Genomic DNA, 23,713 nt, shown 5'->3' with positions numbered 1-23,713 from the left:
GATTTGTACGTTGGACTGTATTTTATCGGTGTTGAGTTCAAACTGCACCACGAGGTGCTCCGGTGTTAATTGGTACAATGAGAAAAATCCACTCTTACTAATCCCCGGTGTGCTTGGGGCAAAGAGATAGATGGAGGTGGTTCAGAGATGGTGGTTCTCCTGCAGCCAGCATCTCAGAAGGGAGCCTCTCGTGGTGTGGTGATGGAAGTGCAAAAGGAGGGATTTTCTCTATAAATTTATCGGAGAAAGGTGAAGAAAATCAGTTCTTTTGCGGAATTTCGTGTCAATTTAGGAGGTGAAGGAAAAATCTCAAGGTGTGATTTTTGCTGTGTGCAATTTGTGATTGTGTAGACAATTTGCGGAAGTTACCTCGTCTCACGTAGCTGCTCTCTCGGTGTGACAAAATGATAACTCTCGGTGGGAATTATTTGGAAATATTGGATTATCATTCAATTGTCGATTCAATAGCTGCAAAAGGTAATACTTTTTCGTAACTTTTCATGAGATTTTATTCACAATCAGATGCATTTTTGCAAAGAGAATTTTCCATTTTTATTCGGAAGTTTAGGGAACTTTTTATTATATAGAAAGTTTGATTAACTTTAGTAAATATTTTCACAAAAAGGACATTCTGTGGACACAATGCCCCAAAAATGGCTCTTTTTCCATAAAGAAATAAAGAAAAATTCCCCAGAAATCCATTAACTTTGTTGCAATGCTTATGTACTTCCCATTGCATAAGTTTTGCAGTTTCTTTCTCAATTCAAGTCTCTCTCGCGAAACTCCATTCATCCGCCCAGGTATGGGAAAACTTTCTCCGCTAAAGAGAAGCCGACTCATGGCAATTGCGGTGTCTGTGCATATCTTGTTTCTATTGCACTTGCACTTTGTCCATTGCGTAATGAGTGCATTTGCTCTTACATACATTGTATATGTGATGTACTTTATGAATTGAATGAGCAATGGCGAGATGCAAAGCCACACCGCGCGCGTGAAGTAGTCCGAATGGATTAGTTAAGGCAATAAAATGCACTTCATGCAATCTTGGCACTCAAGCTCTTTGAGAAATTTGTGTATATACCGTGAGCTGTATGTGCGGTTCCGCAAACTTTACCCACAGCCAGGAAGTTTTGCCCCCCGAAAATGAAGAGGTATACTTCTTACATATGAAAGTTTTCCACACCATAGAAAATATTTTCGTCTGCACAAATGTGCAATAAAGCATCGCAAACATCAATAAAGTGGAGAGAATAAAGTATTAGACAAGAAGGCAGACAACCAGAAAAGGAATCAATATTTTGTACACACAGGGAAGATTTGAGGGAATTTTCGGGAAAGCGGAAGTGCACAGAGCAGGGTGCTATTTATTATAAACTTTCGAGATTTAATAAAGGGCTATTGTTCATTTTTTCTTTATTATTTATAAAACAGGAAGCTTTAGTGGGTGGAAAACTTCGCAAAGGGCAATAAGAGAGTCAAAAGTTCAATGAATTTTATGTTGAACCGCATTGAGTTCTCTTAATGTGATTTTAATTGCCAGGAAAGCCTTGAAGGTCTTGAAGGTGTCAAGGTTGAGATCATTGAGAAATTTTTCCTTTAATAATCTTTAATTGATTTTTCTTTAAACTGTTTAAAACAACATAATTTAGTGAAAATTATAGCATAACGAGCATAACTTTTATTCTATTTTTTTCACGAAAAGTATGGAGCCTTCCAGGACTTCTCTTCTTCCTCACTGTAATACTTTTCCTCATAATGGATTGCCGGAAGCCCCGAGATTTCCCTCATGGCCCAATTTGGTATCCCATCATTGGTAGTGCCGTAGCCCTCCATCGGGAAAGAGAACGCCGTGGGATGCTGTGGAAGGCCATTGAGGCATTTGCCATGGATTACGATAAGCAAAGACGTGGCATTGTTAGCTTCAAAGTTGGCAAGGATCGTGTAGCATTTGTGTACACAAGTGCTGCCATCAAGGAAATGATGAGTCGCGAGGAGATTGATGGACGACCCACGGGGCCATTTTATGAGACACGAACATGGAACATGCGACGAGGGGTTTTGCTGACGGATGAGGAATTCTGGATGGAACAGAGACGTTTTGTGGTGCGACATCTCAAGGAGTTTGGTTTTGCACGACGCGGGATGGTTGAGCTAATTCAGCGTGAAGCAGAATTCCTCTTTGAGGACATGAAAAAGATGGTGGACAGTGGCGGAGGATCCGTTCTTGTTCAAATGCAAAATCTCCTCAATACATACGTCCTCAATACACTGTGGACCATGATGGCGGGCAAGAGGTACTCGCGCGACAATCAAAAGCTGCGGAATCTGCAGCGTATCTTGCATGAACTCTTTGCCAGCATTGATATGATGGGTGCGCAGTTTAGCCACTTTCCCTTCCTGCGGTACATCGCCCCCGAAGCTTCGGGGTACAAGCAGTTTGTTGAATGTCACAAATCCATGCATGAATTCGTGCAAGAGGAAGTTGAGCATCACAAGCTAAATCTCAAGATGGACGATGAACCCAGTGACCTCATGGACGTGTACCTACGTACCCTGAATTCCCCCACAAAAGGGGATTCCTTCTCGGAGAAGCAACTCCTGGCAATCTGTCTGGATATGTTTATTGCTGGCTCGGAGACAACGAGCAAAACTCTTGGGTTCTCCATCCTCCATCTTGTACGTGATCAGGAAATTCAGAGGAAGATGCAGGAAGAAATAGACACTGTGGTTGGGCGGGAGAGGCTCCCTAAACTCGAGGATCGAGTCAAGTATGTATGATGAATTTAATTATTAATTTATCATCATCATCACTATGGTCAAATAACACAGTGCTCAACAACTTGGGCTATATACACAATTATTAATTTAAAGATTTTTTTTTAATCTGGCCTTATGTCCTTGAATTGAATTTTTTTTATCCTTTCACAGGCGCTATTACACATTGATTAAAATTTTAATAAATATTTCTCAGTATGAAAATTCATTTAGGCTAATTTTCCGATTTTTTGAAAGCTCGTCATGAAAAATTCAGAAGATTAAAAAGTCTAAAAAAAATTATTCTTCAAACTTTTTTCCAAGAATTTTCTAATTTTTTTTAAATCTACTTTTTATCATTTTTAGCATGCCCTACTGTGAAGCAATCGTCCTGGAAGGTCTCCGCTTCTTCATGTCCAACACATTTGGAATCCCACATCGTGCACTACGTGACACAACCCTCTGTGGCTATACAATTCCCAAGGATACAATGGTTGTGGCTTCCTTCTTTGGGATGTGCCGTGATCCCGAAACCTACGCAGACCCAGATAAATTTGAACCCATGCATTTCCTCGAGAATGGAAAGGTCACCATCCCTGACCAGTATGCTCCCTTTGGCGTGGGCAAGAGACGTTGCATGGGCGAAATGATGGCAAGGAGCAATTTATTCCTCTTCCTCACAACTCTCTTCCAGAACTTCCGCATTTACGTACCGGAAGGACTTCCACCACCACCCGAGGACCCCATTGACGGAGCAACGCCCAGTGTTAGACAATACAAAGCAGTGATAACATATCGATAGTGCTATCGTGGTGTTTGCTAGAAGAAGTGTAAAATGTGCTCAGACTACGAGAAAATGTGTTGAAATTGGGAGAAATTTTAGAACATTTTCTCGTAGCTTGGACAATGTGCGTGTGGGATTAAAGTTTCGTGAAATTTAAACAAGTGAAATTTTCATGAAAAGTTAGGTGAAAATTAAGGAATTATCTCAATTAAAAATTGTTCATTCGTTGGAGTTATTAGTTGAATCCTGAATTAAATAAGTTTCTCATGTTAAATAATGATTAATTACGTCAAATTAAGTAGGTACGTCAAATATTAATCTACTCAAGAGTGAGATCACAAAAAATTGATAGAAATTGTAGTACTATTCAATTTAATTTCCTAAAGAGAAAAATATATTATACTTTTTTTTTAAGAAGAACGTAATTCTTGCCGAATAACTAGTTCTCAATAAACGCAAGAAGTGAATTTACAATATATATGTATACTACCCAACGAATTATTACTTGAAAATAAGTCATGTAACTAGCTATGTAATCTACTTTTAGTTGGTTGATTTCTTTTTCAAAATAAATTTGAATTTATTAAAATTGATTTTTCGTCTTATTCAGAAAAAGGAAAATTTTCTTTCATTGCAGGTAATTTTTTAGAAGTTTTAGCTTCTTTTATTGTCTGTTTAATTCCTCTTTTTTGGGAATTTTCGTGTGAATTAAAACATCCCCAAATAAAGCTCAAATATCATGAAAAAGCTCTTTTCAAAAGTTATTAAAAAAGAATTTAAAATAAGTAGCCCAAGCAAATAAAAAAAAATATTTGTAAAAATTTTCTTTTTTAGTCAAATTTAAGTCAGTCTCTTTTTTTAAATTGAGGTAAAATATTTTTGACTCTCTAGTTCACCAATAACACCTAAAATCTTCAAGACTTTCTTAAAGCGTATTTCAAGACTTTCTTAAGGCATCTTTCAAGGAATCAAAAATCCCCTAAAAAGTCTTTAAAAAATCTCTAACGACCTTACCTTCAACCTTTTGCGAAGTACTTGCTACCAAGTTGACTTTTAAATGAAAAATTCCCTTAAATTTCATTGAAAATTTGGTAATTTTGGTAAGCATAAAATTTTTATCCAACTCACACACTTCTTGCAGTTAAGCGCTACATAGCAGTGAGAAGACTACATACTTTCCCCCACTCCATGCTACCAATTGACAGCTGTAGTGTATGCGATTACACATATATTTCATTAGTTGAAGGAGAGGTGAATCTTATTTCGCATGAATCGCTTAAGTTAAGAAGTTAAAAAGTGTAATTAATAGTGATTTACCAAATAAATAAATAATCTCGGTGCGAATATTGTGGTGTGTGAGTCATTGCTCAGTTCGGATTTGCTACCCAAGTGTCTGACCAAAGCCCCAAAGATGCCCAAATTCAGCACCAAGTGAGTGTTTTTCCATTTTCCATCCTCTCTGGCTGGATTATATTATTTTGTTACGTAAAAAAGATCTCCCACTGTGTATTATTTATTATTATATTTTATTTTTTTTTTTTTTTTTTTTGCCACCCTCCCACCCGATTTAGAAAGTCTGTAGTCACAAGGGGACTACAAGACTGCAGTCTTGAGGCAAGCCAGTTGCCTTACAGGAAGACCATATTCCGTTTCAGGAAATCAGCGATTCCCATCAACGGCCCCAATTTCCTTTGTTCAATGGCTAGTGCCACAATATCCCTAGAATAGGGATTATCACAGACTTCACTGCACGCAACAACAAGCTCCTCTCTCCCACTAACATACTTAGGACAAATAAACAGCACATGATCAACATCTTCATACACATTACAAACATCACATAACATACTCTCCACTATATTAAACCTGGCCAAATGGGCATTAAGCCTGAAATGGTTGCTAATGATCCTGTTGATAAAGTATATTTTTTCTTTACCAACATTCTCTAACCCTAGAAACCATGGATTTCTCCTGCATTCCGGCAGAATTGAAAAGGCAAGTCTGCCTCTGCTTTCATTTAACCATTGGTCTTGCCATCTGTCAAGACAAATCCTGTTAATAGAGAGGAAAAGATCCTCCCTACTATAAGCGATTCGCTCTTCACATGGCTCAGAGGCACCCCGTCTAGCCAACGAATCCACTCTGTCATTCCCAGTAATTCCGACATGCGAAGGCACCCATACAAAATGAACTTCTCTCCCACCTGTATTTAGAGCTTTAATATCCAGAAATATCTTAGAAAGTAAGCAGGGCATATCCGGAGAGGGCTTGAAATTTTTTATAGCGAGTACACTGGATAACGAGTCAGTAACTACAGCTACCTTAGATCCAATCGCCTCAACACTTAAAGCCCTATGCAGTGCCATATCAATGGCGACTAGCTCAGCCGTAAAAACCGAGGAAACAGGGTTCACCGCCCTCCATTCTTCATAATCCAGGCCACTATCCCAGATAGCAGAGCCGACCCCTCGATCCGTTTTTGACCCGTCTGTGTATATCACCATGTGAGTATTATTGTCATACCGTGATAGAATATCAGAAGCCATGACATTAGCATACACAAACCAAAGATCCTTTGGGATATCCCTCAACCTATCCCAGATTTCAAGGCAGACCACAAAAGAGGGTCGCTGGATATATGTGTACGCGTCGTATCTCATCACGCAGTTATCTGACCATTGCACCTGCTCTAGAGTTTCGAGAAGTTCACACAACGCGTTGCTTGGTTTCCGCCGTCGCAAATTACGCAACTCATGTAAGAGAGAAGGATGCCTATCAGCACACCTGACTAGAAATCTCGTTGATAGCTGAGTATACCTACACTGAAGAGGACAACAGCCCGCAAGAATTTCCAAACACCCCGTATGAGTGGAAACCATTACTCCGAGGCATACCCTAAGTGCTCGCCACTGAATGCGGTACAATTTAATGAGATGCGTCTTAGCGGCTCCTCTGAAAACAAAGGAACCATATTCCAGCACAGACCGAATCGTAGTAACATAGAGGATCTTAAGGATGGTAGGATGCGCTCCCCACTTAAGGCCGCAGACGGCCCGCAAAAAGTTTATTCTTTTATTGCATTTATCAACAATACTTCGAATATGTAAGGCCCACCTACACTTAGCGTCAAATATGACACCCAGATATTTAAATTCCCTGACTGTGGGAATCACTTCTCCATCGCATAGAACGGAGATAGTTGGAGGTCTATGTTTACCCGTGAACAGGACAAAAGCAGATTTTTGAATAGAGATGGAAAGCCCCCTCTTATTAAGAAAATTTTGAATCCTTTCGCACGCCAATGTCAAGTTGTCTTGTATTACGCAGGGATCTTTATGTGCTATTCCAATAGCAATATCATCAGCGTACTGAAGTATGAAACACCCCTCTGGTATTATTTCTTCTATATCCCTTACGTAGAGATTATAGAACATAGGGGAAAGGGCTGATCCTTGGGGTAGACCCAGGTACCCTGTGCGAGACAAAATTTTATTATTCCCACAATAGAAATCAAGCTTTCTTTCCCCCAGTAGGTTACTCAGTAAGACGCAAATGCTAAAAGGGAGTCCCACAGTCAGCATGTCCTGGAGAAGTAAATCTACCAAAACACCGTCATATGCGGACGCAACATCAAGAAATAAACAGCCTAGAGGCTTTTTTTCAGACCCTGCAGATTGGATTTTAACGTGCAGATCGGCCAGACAATTGAGGGTACCCATTCCTTTGCGAAACCCCATTTGTGAATGTGGAATAAGTCTATTTGAAGAAACCCAATTCTCTAACCTACGCATAATCATTTTTTCAAAAATCTTTCTTACAGAAGATAGAATACAAATAGGCCTGTAATGTGAAATTAGACTGCCATCCTTCCCTGGTTTCTTAACGGCGACTACTTTGGCTGTACGCCATGAAACTGGTACTTCGGCACTTGTAAGAAATTCATTAAACAGACCAAGCAAAAATGTAATTCCCTCCCTGGGTAGGTTTTTCAAGAGGCTAGCTTTGATCCCATCATTGCCAGCTGCTTTATTTTTAGTTTCATCAATTGCCTCACTGAGTTCGTGTACAGAGAAATCGCACCACCTAATCCCACTATTGCCCACCCGTTCACAATTCGGCACCAGTTCTGAAAAGGGCCTACAAACAAAGGGCGGTGACAATTTATCAGCAAATTCAGTCAGTTCCGCCACACTCAATCCCGGACTACAACTTCTAGCTTGGCCTCTAAAGGCTTTAGCCATGTTCCACAGTTCTCTCAGAGATGTGCTATCTGAGAACCCCTCACATCTGGTACGCCAACTCTCAGTCCTCCTTCTACGGAACAGGCGCTTAGCAACTGCGTTCAAACGCTTATACACAATGAAGTCCTGTCTCGTTCCAGAGTTACAAAATACATGGAAAGCATCAGCTCTTCTATTCCACGCAGCTTCACATTCGGCGTCGAACCAGCATTGATTCCTGAAACAGACAGAAGACCCATTTCTTCTGCTATTGGAGTTAGGCGAACCCCTGACATTTTGAGCACCAGCGGCCGAAGACAACAGCAGATCATTGAACTTTTGGAGGCGTACCTCTGCAGAAGGGTCATTCAGTGCAGCCACACCCCGGGAAACTGATATTCTGTATTTCCTCCAATCCGTACGGGCTTCGCGAAACTGAGTCACCTGAGGCTCTATATTAGCAGACATGTTGCCGTTAGGACTAGACCAAGTTGCAATTATAGGAATGTGATCACTCCCCAGACTATCACCAAGAACTTCCCACGTCCAGTCGAGCCCCGATTCACGAGAAATAAACGAGACATCTATAGCACTACCAGCTGCTGGGGGACATGCTATTCTTGTTATTCTCCCATCATTTAAAATTACAAGATCCTTATCGTCACACCAGTCACCCAGAGTGCTACCTCTACCGTCGGTCACAGAGGAGCCCCAAAGCACATTATGTGCATTGAAATCCCCACCCATAAAGTATTTTTCAACGCCTGGATGCCATATTCTATTTAAATCCGCATATCTAATCGGGGAAGTATGCGGGATATATACAGAACAAAACATATTGACCCCACCATTCACGTGTACCAAAACAGCGACCATCTCTGCTGCAGTATTCAGTTCATCAAGTAGGTCGACACGGGTGGACCTAAACCTTCTATGCACACCCACAAGAACTCCTCCGCCCCAATTAGTTCTATCATTTCTAAAGAGATTATAACCAGGGATCCTGATATTACATCTAGGAGTGATTTTAGTTTCCTGAAGTTATTATATTTTATATGTACAATGAAAAGTATGTTGACATTTAGTTGTTATAGATCTCATCCGATGGGTGTGTGGGGGAGTTAAATATTGAATTTATTATATATAATATTGTGTGAAAATGGGGACTTTTGACACACATTTTCCTCATGATTGGCCATGGGGGTGTGTTTGGGCCCTCCACTCGCGCTCTCCCTCATTGCTATGTTGGTAAAAGTATGATGGTTTGGGGACCTTGCTTGGCTGTGTGAACACCTCAATTTGTCATTCACGAGCAATCATGGGATTACCTGGTGGAACGCACATTTTATATTCATACAAGCTCGCGCGCGCCCTCAAAAGTTCGACCCCAAACATTTTCCATCACACCCCGTGGAAATTCGGTTAAAATTTTTGGAGAGTTCACAACACCCCCCTCTTCCCTTTTCCCATTTGAATTGTGTGATGTGTATGAAGCTCAGGACTAAAAATACATTCTCGTTGTCTCGTTGCTGCACCTATAAATTGGCTGAAAAGGGCCTCTCTGTGAGTGAGCAATCAGAAAGGCGTTTTCCTTGTCAGGGAAAACGCATGAGTCCCTCTCTCTCTATACAGAAAAAATTGTCCGCAAATCCTCGCAAGTTTATTGACGGATTTCCCACAATTTATACATCATTGCGGGCACAGCATCGAAGATTTTGTGGACTGTTGAGATTTTTTTTTCTTATTTTGTGAGTATTTTTAAAGAAGTGAATGATTAAAAATTAATTCAATCTACTCATTAACAATTAAAGGTGAATAAATCGATTGTTTTAAAAGAAGTGAAAGGAAATTCTATTGAACTCTATACTTATTAATTCAACACCCAACTCGTGTCGCTTCTATGTACATCAAGGAAATTATATATAATTTCTGAAAAAGTTTTAATTTTTAAAATTGTTTTTTTTAAGTTTGGGGAAAAGTTCTCTTTCTGACTTTTTTTAAAAATTATTTTAAAAATATTTTTGAATAATATTGATTACCAAATTACAAAAAAATATATTATTTTAGATGATTTTTTTAATTTATTTATTTTTTATTATTTTATTTATTTTTATTGTATAAAATCTATGCAACTCAGGTTCATAGATTTTATACAAATTCAAAAAATTAATCACAAATTTAGCATAAGAAAATGTCAAGATTAGAGATGATACATATTTTCTACGCGTATGAAATAATGTAAAATGTATTTTTTGTTACCTTTATTACATTACTTATAACACCTTGATTCCTTCAAAAACATCCCAGACAGGTGCTCCTACATAGCTAAAAATCATGATTGTCTAGAATTTCTGAACAACATATCTAACACTCCATACTATTTTTTTTTAATTAATTTAATAAGCATATTCCTTGAAAATTATGAATCTTTTTTTCGTAAGTTCCATCTCAATGAGTAGCCCCTTATCTCGTGACGTTCATCCAAGGAAGAAATATTTCTTCATATATGTATGCTCTTTCGGCTTGCCAACAACTTTTTTTCTGCCAAAGCCATCGACTTTCCTCTTTTATATCCTGTGCAGGAAATTCAGATGACGTGCGAGTTGAGAATTTATTTTTTTTCTGCTTCTCCTCTTGTTGTGCGAAAGAATGGAAAACACTTGTAATCTCGTCTCTTGGTGATAATTCCTGCAAGCGATTTAGCGCATAAATTCTTCTCATAACCATTTTGCATTTTACATACAGTGTGTATAGCCTCGAGGGGGTGAGAAGGAGAAAAAGAGCATCTCGAGAATATTCTAATTGATTTTATTAATAAAATGCTTATTACTCTCAATAACTCTTACACTGTGAGGAATTTATCTTCATTGGGAGGCTTTACTTCTGCTGGTTGGGCAGTTTAGAGACTTTCGTGTGCTGGAGATTTAGAGAAAATCATTTATTAATTTGTCTTTGAGCATTTAATTTGTTTTGGCGGATTATTGCGAAATTTGAATGCTGTGCTTGATCATAAACAGTTTGGTTATTGCTGTGGTATTTAAGTATTTTAGTGCTGGCAATAGAGCGCGGGAAGATTGATCATAATAATGTATAAATGTGTGGTTCCGAAGATTTAAGCGAGCTTCCATGTTTTAATGAAAAACACATGCCCCAACTCAAATAATCCGTCTTTTAAAGTTCATTAGGTGGTTAAAAAAATATAAGCAAAATGAAATGGAAGTTTTGCAGAATAATAAAAAAAACGTTTAGAATGAATTTTATTTGAAATGTTTAAATAAGCTTAATTGACCTCTGTGAGAAAAATTTCCTGGAAGATATACTTACTTACTCACTTTTATTGGGAAATTAATACTTTTATCGCTTTTATCGAGACACGCAATGGATAAAAGTCACGTAAAGACATGCTTATCAGTCTGAAAGTTAAATTGTGCTGAAACAGTGACTGCTTGACTCCTTCTTTTACATCATTTCAAGAGCTCTTATCTCCTTCATCAGGTATGGAAAAATGGGAAATCTTGACAAGTTTAATTAACCACAAAAAGGGTGTTTCACCCCTTAAATTCATAAGACTAACTATGTGTAGTTGCATAAGAAATATCTGAAAAAGAAAAGCTAGAAAAATCACATTTGGCATCAAAATATGAGCCAAGACGTTCAAGAAAAAGTAAAAACGTTGGAAATTTCCTTCAAAAATGATTTGTAAAGAATTTTCCCCCGTCATCAGGGAAACTCCATAAAATATTTTATGCAAATTACCAACTTACTACACATCATACAAATTTTCCTACTACTGTCGTCTACATAAAATACTGAACACAGACACTATACTGGCTCCATCGTAAAAATTTATCTTTTGCATTGTGCAATGATTTTTTTCTCTGTACGCGCGCCTTACAGTGAGATGTTTTGCGCCCCTTTATTGGTTGTCGATTATTGTCTATTTTTTCTACATTGCTTTTCGCTGTCCGATGGGTATAAGTCAGACGGAGGCGACAGAAGCCTTAAAAAGTTGAATGGCAAGAGAAGTAATTTTATATCCGATGCATTAAAAGAGCACGAAGCACCACAAACAGTCGCATATTTGCTCTTGGAAGCTCGCATGTTGTACTCTCAAAAAGTTTTTGTTTCCTCAAGTGAGTGCAGTTTATTAATTTTGCAATAATGCTTAATAGTGTCTAATTTCTTATTCTTGTCTGTGAGGTCTCGATGTAAAAAAAATCCTCCCAAAGTGTCGAAGAAACGATTTAAAATCAAAGAGACTTTTAATGAAGAAAAATTGCTTCATTTCTCAGGTAAAGTTTCGCAACATTTTCTTATCGTTCACAGACAGTTTTTTGCAGTGTAGGTAGTCAATTAAAGGAATTGAATATTATTTATTGCAGTATAAAAGGGGGGTAAATTAATTTGCTGAAAGCCAATGCAATAAAATCACTTTAATGCCATTTAGTGGGTTAATTACAAACAAGCTAAATGGTGGGAGGAAAAACATATAAACTAATTATATAGCCGCGAACCAATACTTAAGATCTCTCCGTGTGCTATGTATAGCACACCTAGCACGCCCATTGTAAGCATAATTTTTGATGCTGTGAATTTCCTAAAATACATCTATGCAATTTTATGTGGAATTTGTGAGTAATTCGCAATTCATTTATTCCATCTAAACGGAATTTCTACAAAATATTTCTAAACATTAGATCATGATTCTAATTTTGCTCGCTTTTTAAGATATTCATCTAACTATTCGTTTTTTTTCTATTAAAAATTTATAAAATTCATTTTTATCTATATTTCTAAATTAATTTTATTTATAAATTCCGATTTTTTATTCATATTTTCCCATTGCAACGTCACACTCAACTAAAAGCTCAGTTTAAGGTATAAATTGGAATTTTTAAAAGCTCAAATTGCTAAAGTCCTTTTACACAGCAATGTCTTTGCGTGTGTGGGGGAAAATGTGTGAAAAATTTTGTACTGAAAATCAATTAGAAAATCACGTGGTTGTGCGGTCATTTGCCTCGTTTTGTGGGCTAAGCAAATGACCTTTTGTTTGAATTAAATATTTCAAAACAGTTTCAATGTGAAAAAAAGAGAAGAAGTTAGAAAACCCAAATGGAAAATAATTTATTGAATTGCAAAGTAAGAAGAATGGCCGTTTGATTGACTTTGTTTTCATTTAGAATTAATAAAGCGAGAAATTAGTGTGTCTATCAACAAGTTTTTCACAAGAATAATTTTTAATTGCTCCTCAAGATTCCACAGAACTTTCAATCAATTGTTCTGCTTCTTCTGATTTCTTTTTTTTTATTCTCTAAAAATAAATTTCTATTTTATAATGAAGTCATTCATAGGGAAAACCATGATGGAATTATTAGGAAATTGATTAATTAAGAAATTGATTTAATTTCTTCTCGGAATCACTGAATTTTCAACAATTTCTCTTTACAACAAATTTCTTGTTCACTGCCCGAAATTTTTTTTATAAGAAATTTTATCCACTATGACTAAAAGTTTGTAATCTTTCGGGTAATTTATCACGTAAAAAAGTACTTTCACCAAGTTTGCTCATGTTTTTAATTGAATTGGATTTTATGTTGTATAGCTCTTTTCTTTTCTTGGCACCAAATCCCCTCAAAAACTTTAATTTAACAAAACAATAAAATACTTCTTCTCCTTTCATCGTCTGATAGTTGAGCTGGAAGACATGCCAAGTATAAAATAGGAGTATTAAATGTAGGAAGAAAAAAAAGGATTATTAATAACCTATCAAAAAAATGTCCTAGTGCTATCAATTCCAAATCCCTAACATCATTTATCTTTCTTTTTTTTCGTTTTCGGTAGACAGAGATAAAGAAAAGGAAAATGGGACTGGCAGGACCTCCACTAAGGCGGCGAGGCTACTACTTCCTCTTTATCATCGTCGTCCTTGTGCCACTGACAATACTTTTCCTCATCATTGGCCCAGGTAAATGAAGCAATTCGCATTACCACCTTGAGAGCTTTTTTTTTTGAATGGAGAATGAATGGAAAATAAAAAGAAAAACGTAAAAAGAATCATCCCACTGACCTTTGAAATATTGGAAGCGTGGAAGCCACAAGATGCATTTTAATGAGTACAGAGTTGGTTTGAATGGGATTGCCGTTGTGTGTTTTATGCAAATCAACAGGATGACTTTGGCACCTAAAAGCTTTGATTTGGGTATTAATTGCATTGATGCACTTTTGCGATAAATATGTACAAACCACCACGAAGCTCCTTTATGCGAGAAAAAGAAGAATGAATAAAAAAAAAACATAAAATGTAAATTCTTTTGAAATATTTTCTGAGAAATGTTGTTTTATTGGAAAATTTAGATCTCTCAGCGGAACAGACACTGTCGCAGAGAGTGGCAGAGTTCCAGATTCGGTTGCAGTACTTGGAGTCAATGTACAGGGCGCGCCAGGAGGATGTGGCGATACTGTCTCAGTACCTCGGGATGTCCAATGCGGCGAATGGAGTCAGTGGTACAGGAGGGGGTTCCGAGGGTTCCAATATCACCCTCAATGGCGCCATTCTGGATGCACTGAGTCCCGAAGCGAGGGCAATTCTGCGCAATATGACCTCTTCGTCGCGTTTCCCATCCACCATTCGCATGCCCACGGCCTTTCATTTCCTACCACATCTCCTGGATGACCCAACATCCCTCCGGCCGGCTTTCCTCATGTCCAAGGGACGACAGAGTGTCTCCGTTGTCCTTGGCATTCCCACCGTGAAGCGCGAGAAGCAATCCTATCTCCTTGGTACCCTCCACAATCTCATAACGAACATGAATGAAGAGGAGCGCAATGATACGATGATTCTTGTCTTCATCGGTGAGACCGACATGGACTACGTGCAGCTGGTGGCGAAGCAGATTGAGGTGCGCTTTGGGACACACGTGGAAAGTGGCCTAATTGAGGTGTTCTCCCCACCGGCATCCTACTACCCAAATCTCGATGCCCTCCGTGTGACCCTCAATGACCCGCCTGAGCGCGTGAAATGGCGCTCAAAGCAAAATCTCGACTTTGGCTTTCTCATGACCTATGCCCAACTCAAGGGGACCTTCTACGTGCAGCTCGAGGATGACATACTCGCCAAAAGGGGCTTCATCACCACAATGAAGAATTTCGCCCTGGAAAAGAGTGTCCGCAAGGATTCGTGGTTCGTACTCGATTTCTGCCAGCTCGGCTTCATTGGGAAACTCTTCAAATCAGCCGAACTGCCGTGGGTTATCACCTTCATCCAGATGTTCTACAACGATAAGCCCGTCGATTGGCTCCTTGAGCACCTAATCTACACAAAGATTTGCAACTGGGAGAAAGATATGGTATGTTGAGGGCAATATTCTTCCATCATATCTTATCTCTTTTGCGTGGAATTTAAAAAAAATATACATGAATATTCTCCTCCTTCTTTGCTTATTAAAACTAATAGTAAAATATTCTTCAATGTTTAATCAAGTTTTATATTGTTGATTTATAAGGGCAATACTGATGTGGAGTCTCTTTGATAAGACTCAACCACATCACAGTTTTGCTGTTTGCAATTAGATTAACTTTATATGGCTTTGGAGGATTTCCTCTGATGCCCGCATTCAGTGTGAGGAATTTCTAACACTGCACTCTGTGGTAGAATCGTGATAAGAATTTTTATTTTCTCTCAATTAAAAAATATAAATTTAAATTTTTATTTGATAAAACGCAAAAAAAGTACAGGATGGTTCAACATTAATTTTGGGGAGAATATTTTGTTGAATTATTAAAATTGGTTTTGGTTCTAATTTTTCTATTTGAGAAAAACGTATAGAAGAAAATCTCATCATCATTAGGTCTGTAGAACACACAATAAACCTGAAATAAAATTGAACAGAACAAGGAAAAATTTAAAAAAAGTTCCACTAATTTTAAAAAAATCTATTGAACGTTGAAATTGTCGAGAATAGTTCTTAAGAACACGAAAAACTAGAAAAAGCTTCAAAGAAATTTAAGAAAAATTAATTGAATATCGCTCAAGAAGAAAAATTCTAAATGTGTAAGCTTTTAAGCTCAATAAGCTTTCAAATTAAATTTTTTACAAGAAAATAAAAAAATGTACATGGTAAGTTTCACTTACGGGCTGTGATTCTTCCTTCAGAGGCCAAGTTAAATATATGTCAATGCAAAGTCTAATAGATAGCTGCAGAGTATGGATTAATAAGAAAAGGGAATGTACTGGTAAGTTTCACTTACGGGCTGTGATTCTTCCTTCAGAGGTCAGTCTAAGTGTGATATTTGATATAAGTTTGGTGGTGCAAACTCTGGGGGAAGGCTAACTCGCGCATTGGCTGTGATTCGTGGCGCGAGTCATCCTTCCCCAGAGTTTGCACCACCAAACTTATATCAAATATCACACTTAGACTGACCTCTGAAGGAAGAATCACAGCCCGTAAGTGAAACTTACCAGTACATTCCCTTTTCTTATTAATCCATACTCTGCAGCTATCTATTAGACTTTGCATTGACATATATTTAACTTGGCCTCTGAAGGAAGAATCACAGCCCGTAAGTGAAACTTACCATGTACATTCCCTTTTCTCCTTAATCTGTACCATGTAGCTATATATATTTATATTTTACCGTTATATTTTACTTTACATTTACATTTATATTTATATACCTTATATATAAGGCGCCCCGCTTCGCGGGGCGCCAAATAGTTAGCGTACTGATTAAACATGCAACTATATATATATTTTATATTTTACCGTTATATTTTACTCTGCATTTATAGTCATATATCTTATATATAAGGCGCCCCGCTTCGCGGGGCGCCGGATAGTTAACGTATTGATTAAATAAAATATTGAAACCCTAATATCTCCTGAACGGCTCCATAGATTTTCTTAAATGACCTATCGTTGGAAAGGTCTTGACCTCAGCTATAACATACTGAAATTTTAACGAAATGCATAGTACAGTTTTTGAGGTATTTAGACTTAAAAATTTTGGATATGCAAAATATCGACTTTAGCGCCTCTTGCGGTCATTTCTCGAAATTGCAATGTTCTAGACATTTGTAGGGTTTCCCGAAACCTTTCATTTGCGCTTGAGTTGATTAAAATCGGACTTGTAGAACCCGAGATATGACATGCCAACTTTGGAAGGCTATATCTCGAGAACGGCGACATAGATTTTCTTCATTTTTGGCACGGAGCTAGATAATATAGCCAGCTATAACATATAAAAATTTGAAGAAAATGCATCGTGTAGTTTTCGAGATATTCATCGAAAACTCATCGAAAATTTTGTTTCTAATTTTTGGCCCCCTAGCGGTCACTTTTGAAACTTCGGATGTTCTAGAGAGTTGTAGGGTTTGTTGAGAGCTTTCATTTGAGCCCGGGTTGATCAAAATCGGTCAAGCCGTTTTCGAGTTATGGTCGATTTTCGATGAAAAATTGTGGCGGCCATATTGACTAAACGGCTTGACCGATTTTCGAAAATGAGGTATCGTTGGAAAGCTCTTGATGGCCCCTACAACATACCAAAATTTCAGACCTCTAGCTATAATAAGGCCTGAGATATAGCGAAAACAAAATTTAGGGGTGTTCCAAAATGGCGGACGGAGGGGTGGGGGGGTAAATTTGACCTCACCATCAGACGACATCAGGTCGATATACTAACTTTGCCTTTTACCGCAAGTCTCTATCTATTACCGTTCTCTTGTAATCAAGCGTCAAACTCCGGCCGGCCGGACGGACGGACGGACGGACGGACGGCCGGCCGGACGGCCGGAAGAATTTTTTTTTGACATACGTTTTTTGGAATGTAGGGACCCTAATTCGTGCTCATCCCGAGTTTGAGCCCGATCTGACGACATTGCATTTTAGGTGGTACACAGAAGCTGTGCTATTCTTTTCTTCGAAAGAATCACAGCTAAAATATTTTAAGGTTTAGAAGTATTTCTAATTTACTTAGGTGATAGAAAAGGATTTAGAAAGTTTCTGTAATTTCTACTTCTTTTTATTTAATTTAATAGATTTAATTCTTTCAACAATTTAAGAATAAATATTTTGTTGAGCTTATCACGCATTAATTCAATTTTACTAAAATATTTTCTTCTTGAACATAAAACCTTTTTAAACAACAAAACAACCCCAGAAATAGGCTAATCAATATTTTTAGCATTTTGAAAAAAATAAATAGAAAGCTCTGCATGCACTAAATAGCTCATATTTCTTATCTTGCAGAAACACTGCAAGCAGGAGAAGGCAAAGCTGTGGATTCACTACAAGCCATCGCTGTTTCAGCACATCGGGACAACGTCGTCGCTGAAGGGGAAAGTGCAGAAGCTGAAAGATAAGCAATTCGGCAAGATACCCGCATTCTATTCACACAGCAATCCAAAGGCTCAAGTTAGAAGTGCCATAGTGGCGTACAAAACGCACACCCTTCAGCGTGCCTATGATGGTGAAACCTTCTTCTGGGGCCTCCTACCCCAACCTGGCGACCTCGTGGAATTTATCTTCCCCAAAGCCATCCCGCTGCGCAAGTGAGTGGCTCTCATAAAAATTTCCTTTAATACTGTTTTACTTTTTTGGATGGGGTGAAGAACTTATGACGGCGATGTTTTGTGTATTGTAGATATCTCTTCCGGAGCGGAAACACCGAACATCCGTCAGATAAATTCTACAACACAACCATTGAAATACTACCGAGTGGGCTGGATGAGGCGTCACCCATTTGGAGCACGTACAACACCACAACGGATGGATTCCTCATTGTTGGGAGTTTCAGTACATTCGGCATCGCCGAGGGCATCCTCGAACCCAAAATTGGCAAAATCAAAGAGATTAGGCTCCATGTGCACAGCGACAGTGAAAATTGGGCCATCCTCAGTGAGGTAAGTTTCCCCTTTTTCAGTGCAAAATTCTCCACCAAGAACTTCTTGTGTGTTTATCTTGTCCCAACTTATTTCAACCTTCACAATATTTGCTTTCCAAATTAATTACCTTCCTTGCATGTTACCTTTCAACATACTCCAAAATTCTCTTTTCCAAACTAACTTCTTGTCCTCGAGAAAACTTCTCTAAATATGTACCAATTTCTTTTGAGAGACAAACCTGAAAGTTTTCCCAAAAAAATATTTTATTTATGGACACACTAAAACTATACAAGAAGTTGTTGAAATATTTAAAATATTCTTCTACGGAGTTTATGGAATATTTTCACTATCAGCATCATTTGAGGTCCATTTGCGCTATGCTAATTGAAAAATTTGGAACTATTTAGTTGCTTGTTAATTTGTTAAGTTAACATTTAATTCGCGTGCATTGTGTTTGTGTTAAACTTGAAAAAGTATTTTTCCACTGAAAGTGCCTTTTATGGATTTTTCGTTGTTTACTCAAAGTTAATTAGCAAATCAGTCGAAGAGTAGAAGGACAAGGGCATTTAGATGTGCAGTAACCCTGAGTAATTGTAAGCGTAACCAAATACATTTTTATACGATTTTCGCGTAAAGTATAAACGTAATAATAAAGGAGTTTATTCGTCTCTCTTTGGAGAACTATCGTTGGAAAATCATGCTCAATCTACCAGAATAAAAAAAAAGAATAAAAAATCGTCAAAAAGAATTTTGTTCCCACTTTCCACTGGGTTCATCTTCGAAAACAATGACGTCACAATTGTGATTTTTATCTCTTTAAATGCATTAAATATACACGACAATGTGTAAGTTTCAATGAAAATTTTTGAATGGGTATTTTCATAAGAATTTTTAAGCTTGAATTTTGATCAAAATATTCTATTTTGAAGATTTTTATTTAAGCATTGATTTTTCGGACAATTTGAGACCTTCTTCAGGGTCGTAAATTAATCTTTTAAATGCGTCAAACATCTCAGATTTCTCTCCTTTTCTTTATTAATTTTTTTGGACAAATTGTACAACATTTTCTTTTATGCATTTTATGCTCCTAGAATTAAAAGAGACAAAAAACAAAATAGTGACGTCAGTGGTTTAATTTTTGGGCGAATCTTCCCAGCTAATCCGTACGGGAAATTGATATTTTCTTCATTATCCTTTTACTTTATCATTCTTTTTTTGATTCCCAGCAATATTAACGCCTTTCCTGATTATTTCTTGATAAGTGGTTGAAGTCCTTTAACATACGAAATTACTACACTTACGCCCTGCAAGTGAGCTCCTCTTTATTTTGCAGTAAATAGAATATTTCACGAAAAATAAATTTCTATGCATTTAGTGACCCAAATAATATAAAAGAATGAATGGAAAATAAATAAATAAATACTATAGTTCATAATATAACAATGCCCTACGAAAACTATCAGATTAATTAGGGTCACCCTTTTTATTTTTTAATATAAATTTACTTACGTGATTTATTGACTATTTGTCAACATTTTATTTAAACTACCTTCGTGACATTTATTTTTAATCCATCATTAATCTAAATAAAATTATTGTTTGTCTAAATAACAATAAAACTCATATCCTTATACATTTTTATTGATCGCTCTATAAATAACTAAAACTATTTTATGAATAGAATCAACGTTGATACTTTCCTCACACACACAACACAATACAGATGAGGCAAAATTCTTTTATTGTCAATTAGATTTAAGGATAAATGAATGACATAGTCGCACCATTTTTCCCCATTATATCCATTCCATAAAACTTTGATGAATCTGAAACAATTAATTCATTACAATGAAATTGACATGAAGTGCTTGCATTGCTCTCTCTCTGATCAATTTGTTTATCCCTTTTAGTCATGCTTTAAATGCAGCACAAGAGACTAATAAATTGCAATAAATTGTTAATTTACATCTTGCAATTCTTGCACAAATTGCTGTAAATTCTTTTTTTTTCTCCGGAATTTGCGAGATTTTTTTTTAATTGCTTTTCCTCTCAAGCAAGTATAAAGCCTCATAAAGTTTGCAAATAAATGGGATTATGTTGGGAAAATTTCATTTTATCGCATCGTTAGGCGCGCAAATCTTTAGCAGAGCACATTTCTTGTGCAACATTCAACTCATTTAAACTCCTTCTGCGCCTCCCTGCAGCATAAGAACTTTTTGAATATTACAAAATTAATTTAATGCGCAACATGTTTTTCAGATTAATCTCGAGGAAAGCACCGCAAGATGACCTAAGATGAAGAATGGGAATTTATGGCAGGCACTGCAGAAGAACTTCTCATTGCACAAGGTGACACACCCTTAAGAGAATCTCCTCCCCTAAATAAAAGAAAAGAGTGTTTTGAGTGCAACGCAAAAGGCTTCTAAACTAGTGGCATTAATGATTTAAAAAAAAGGAAATTACAAAAAGAATATTATTATTGTAGTAAAAAAAAGAAAAAGAAAAATAACCTATGATTGCAACTGTGATAACAAAAATATTTACAATGTAATAATCGATAGTGAAGAGCCCCATTAACCTAGTCTCATGTGTAGGATGGAAATTTTAATGAACAATTCGTATAATATATTATTTTCTCTCCCGCGCAAGAAAATGAAAGGAAAGTGAATTCAATTCAGGATATTTATGTAAGATTGTAAATTAAGTATAAAACAAAAAAAAATGTATTTTAAGCATTTTATTCTGCCGAAAATCACATGTATTTAATAACAACAAAGTTTCTTTAGAGCAAGAAAGTTGATGTTAACTCAGAAGAAGAAAAATTGCATTGAATAGTTATGTAGAGAAATTATAATATAAAAAAAAAACGTAATACGCAGTCCCGATAAACAATTCAATAAGTGTCGAGCCTGCACACAATATTTATTTCTCTTTTATTAAATAAAAACTCTCCGTGAGTGTTAATTTTGTAAATTAATTTTTTTGTAATATCTTTTTTGCGATAGTTTTAGAAAATTAGAAAAGTTTTGTTATTTCTTTGAAAAAAAATATTAAATTTTTAGTGCAAAAAAGTTGTGTTGGTAAAGCGTAAAAAATTCTAATTTTTAACTTAAAAAAAGAGATTTTTGCAAAAAAAAATTCACTGGAGAATATTTTGCAAGAACTATTGTGGACAGGCCCTTATATAGCATGCACATGTACAATACACGTAATATTTATACGAACATGAAAGATATTTTTAATGCATAAGAGTTAAGTTTTCATTTCAGGCTTTGTTGAAGTTTTCTTTTCTACTTGTTCACAGTAAATAAATATAGAAGAGAATGGGGTAAAATGGCGCAATTTCAAAATTACTCAAATTTATCTTTTTTTGTTGAATTTTATACAAAAGATTTGTAAATTTATTGTTAAATATTCTTTCAAATTGAAGCGAAACCCTAATCTCGAATATTTCCAAAAATCTCAATTTCTTTTTTAATTAATAAAATGAACCATCTTTCCCCATTCTACGTTACTCTAAGCATTATATTTCAATTAAAATTAAATTGTTCAGATAACGTAATTTTAATCAAAAACAATTTATCTTTGACTGCTTCCTTTGGAACGAAAACTTTCATTTTGTTTCCATTGACGCCATACCTACATATGTATAATAATTCTAAATTAAACATTAAATGCAAAGATAAAAATTAAATATAGAATGGATGGAACAGTATAAAGCGAAAGAACGGTAAGTAAAACTTACGGGCTGTGATTCTTTCTTTGTCAGTGAAATGTGAAATTGACGGAAAATTGAGGATGGGCAAATTTTGAGGAAGGATTTCTCGCGTACCGAATCACAGCCAACGCCCAGAAATTTTGTGAAAAGCCTTAATCGTGTGCGTTGGCTGTGATTCGGTACACGAGAAAGCCTTCCTCAAAATTTGCCCATCCTCAATTTTCCGTCAATTTCACATTTCACTGACAAAGAAAGAATCACAGCCCGTAAGTTTTACTTACCGTTCTTTCGCTTTATACTGTTCCATCCATTCTATATTTAATTTTTATCTTTGCAGTTTATATATATTTATCTTTGCATTTTTATATGTATATATACAATATATCTATGCATTTATATATATTTTATTTTATTTTATATGTGTATATATAAAACGCCCCGCTTCGCGGGGCGTTGGACTTATGCAAATCAAGATATGACATGTTAACTTTAAAACGCGATATCTCCGGAACGGCTACATAAATTTTCTTCATTTTTGGCATGGTGAAAGATATTATAGTCAGTTATAACATATCAAAATATGAAGCAATTCTATAAAGCCGTGCTCGAGATATTCATCGAAAACTCATCGAAAATTTTGTTCTTCATTTTAAGCCCTCTAGCGGTGACTTTAGAAACTTCCGATGTTCTAGAGAGTTGTAGGGCTTCTTGAGATCTGTCATTTGAGCCCGAGTTGATCAAAATCGGTCAAGCCGTTTTCGAGTTATGGTCGATTTTCGATGAAAAATTGTGGCGGCTATATTGACTAAACGGCTTAACCGATTTTCGAAAATGAGGTATCGTTGGAAAGGTCTTGATGGCCCCTACAACATATCAAAATTTCAGACCTCTAGCTATAATAGTGACTGAGATATAGCGAAAACAAAATTTTGAGGTTATTCAAAATGGCGGACGGGGGGCTGGGGGGTTGGATTTGACGTCATAATCGGATGTCTTTCACCTGATATATGAACTTTGCCGTTGACCGCAAGTCTCTATCTATTACCGTTCTCTTGCAATATAGCGTTATATTCCGGCCGGAGGGCCGGCCGGCCGGCCGGCCGGCCGGACGGACGGAAAGATTTTTGGCGCATACGTTTTTTGGAATGTGGGGACCCTAATTCGTGCTCATCCCAAGTTTGAGCCCGATCTGACGACTTTGCATTTTAGAGTGTACACAGAAGCTGTGCTTCTTTGAAGAAAGAATCACAGCTAAAAATGAGAAGAAAATCGTCTAATGAATTTCAAAAGAAATCGAATATTTGCAACTAAGATGGTAAATGCAGAAGGAAAAAAAAACAAAATGATAATAAAGGAAT

At 36.7% G+C, this 23,713-nt stretch overlaps 2 protein-coding genes across 3 annotated transcripts; both read left to right on the top strand.

Annotated features, from left to right (window-relative positions):
• The first annotated feature begins 261 nt into the window (after positions 1-261).
• On the top strand, positions 262-4,017 carry LOC129789658 (probable cytochrome P450 303a1). Its single transcript, XM_055826650.1, has 3 exons — positions 262-477; positions 1,703-2,768; positions 3,121-4,017. The coding sequence occupies exons 1-3, from the start codon at positions 405-407 to the stop codon at positions 3,554-3,556; spliced, it is 1,575 nt and encodes a 524-aa protein (XP_055682625.1). The 5' UTR covers positions 262-404; the 3' UTR covers positions 3,557-4,017.
• Positions 4,018-4,759: 742 nt separating this feature from the next.
• On the top strand, positions 4,760-21,886 carry LOC129789637 (alpha-1,3-mannosyl-glycoprotein 4-beta-N-acetylglucosaminyltransferase A). Of its 2 annotated transcripts, none has more exons than XM_055826613.1 (6): positions 4,760-4,969; positions 13,600-13,723; positions 14,113-15,104; positions 18,003-18,304; positions 18,397-18,655; positions 20,897-21,886. In XM_055826613.1, exons 2-6 carry the CDS (start codon positions 13,621-13,623, stop codon positions 20,924-20,926), a joined length of 1,686 nt encoding a protein of 561 aa, XP_055682588.1. In that variant the 5' UTR covers positions 4,760-4,969; positions 13,600-13,620; the 3' UTR covers positions 20,927-21,886. The 2 variants fall into 2 exon arrangements, with proteins under 2 accessions (XP_055682588.1, XP_055682587.1); XM_055826612.1 differs by lacking the exon at positions 4,760-4,969 and adding an exon at positions 11,644-12,050.
• The last annotated feature ends 1,827 nt before the right edge of the window (positions 21,887-23,713 follow it).

This window comes from Lutzomyia longipalpis, chromosome 2, assembly GCF_024334085.1.
Source record: "Lutzomyia longipalpis isolate SR_M1_2022 chromosome 2, ASM2433408v1".
Classification (NCBI taxonomy): Eukaryota; Metazoa; Arthropoda; class Insecta; order Diptera; family Psychodidae; genus Lutzomyia; species Lutzomyia longipalpis.
This window is presented reverse-complemented; position numbering and strand designations above follow the sequence as displayed.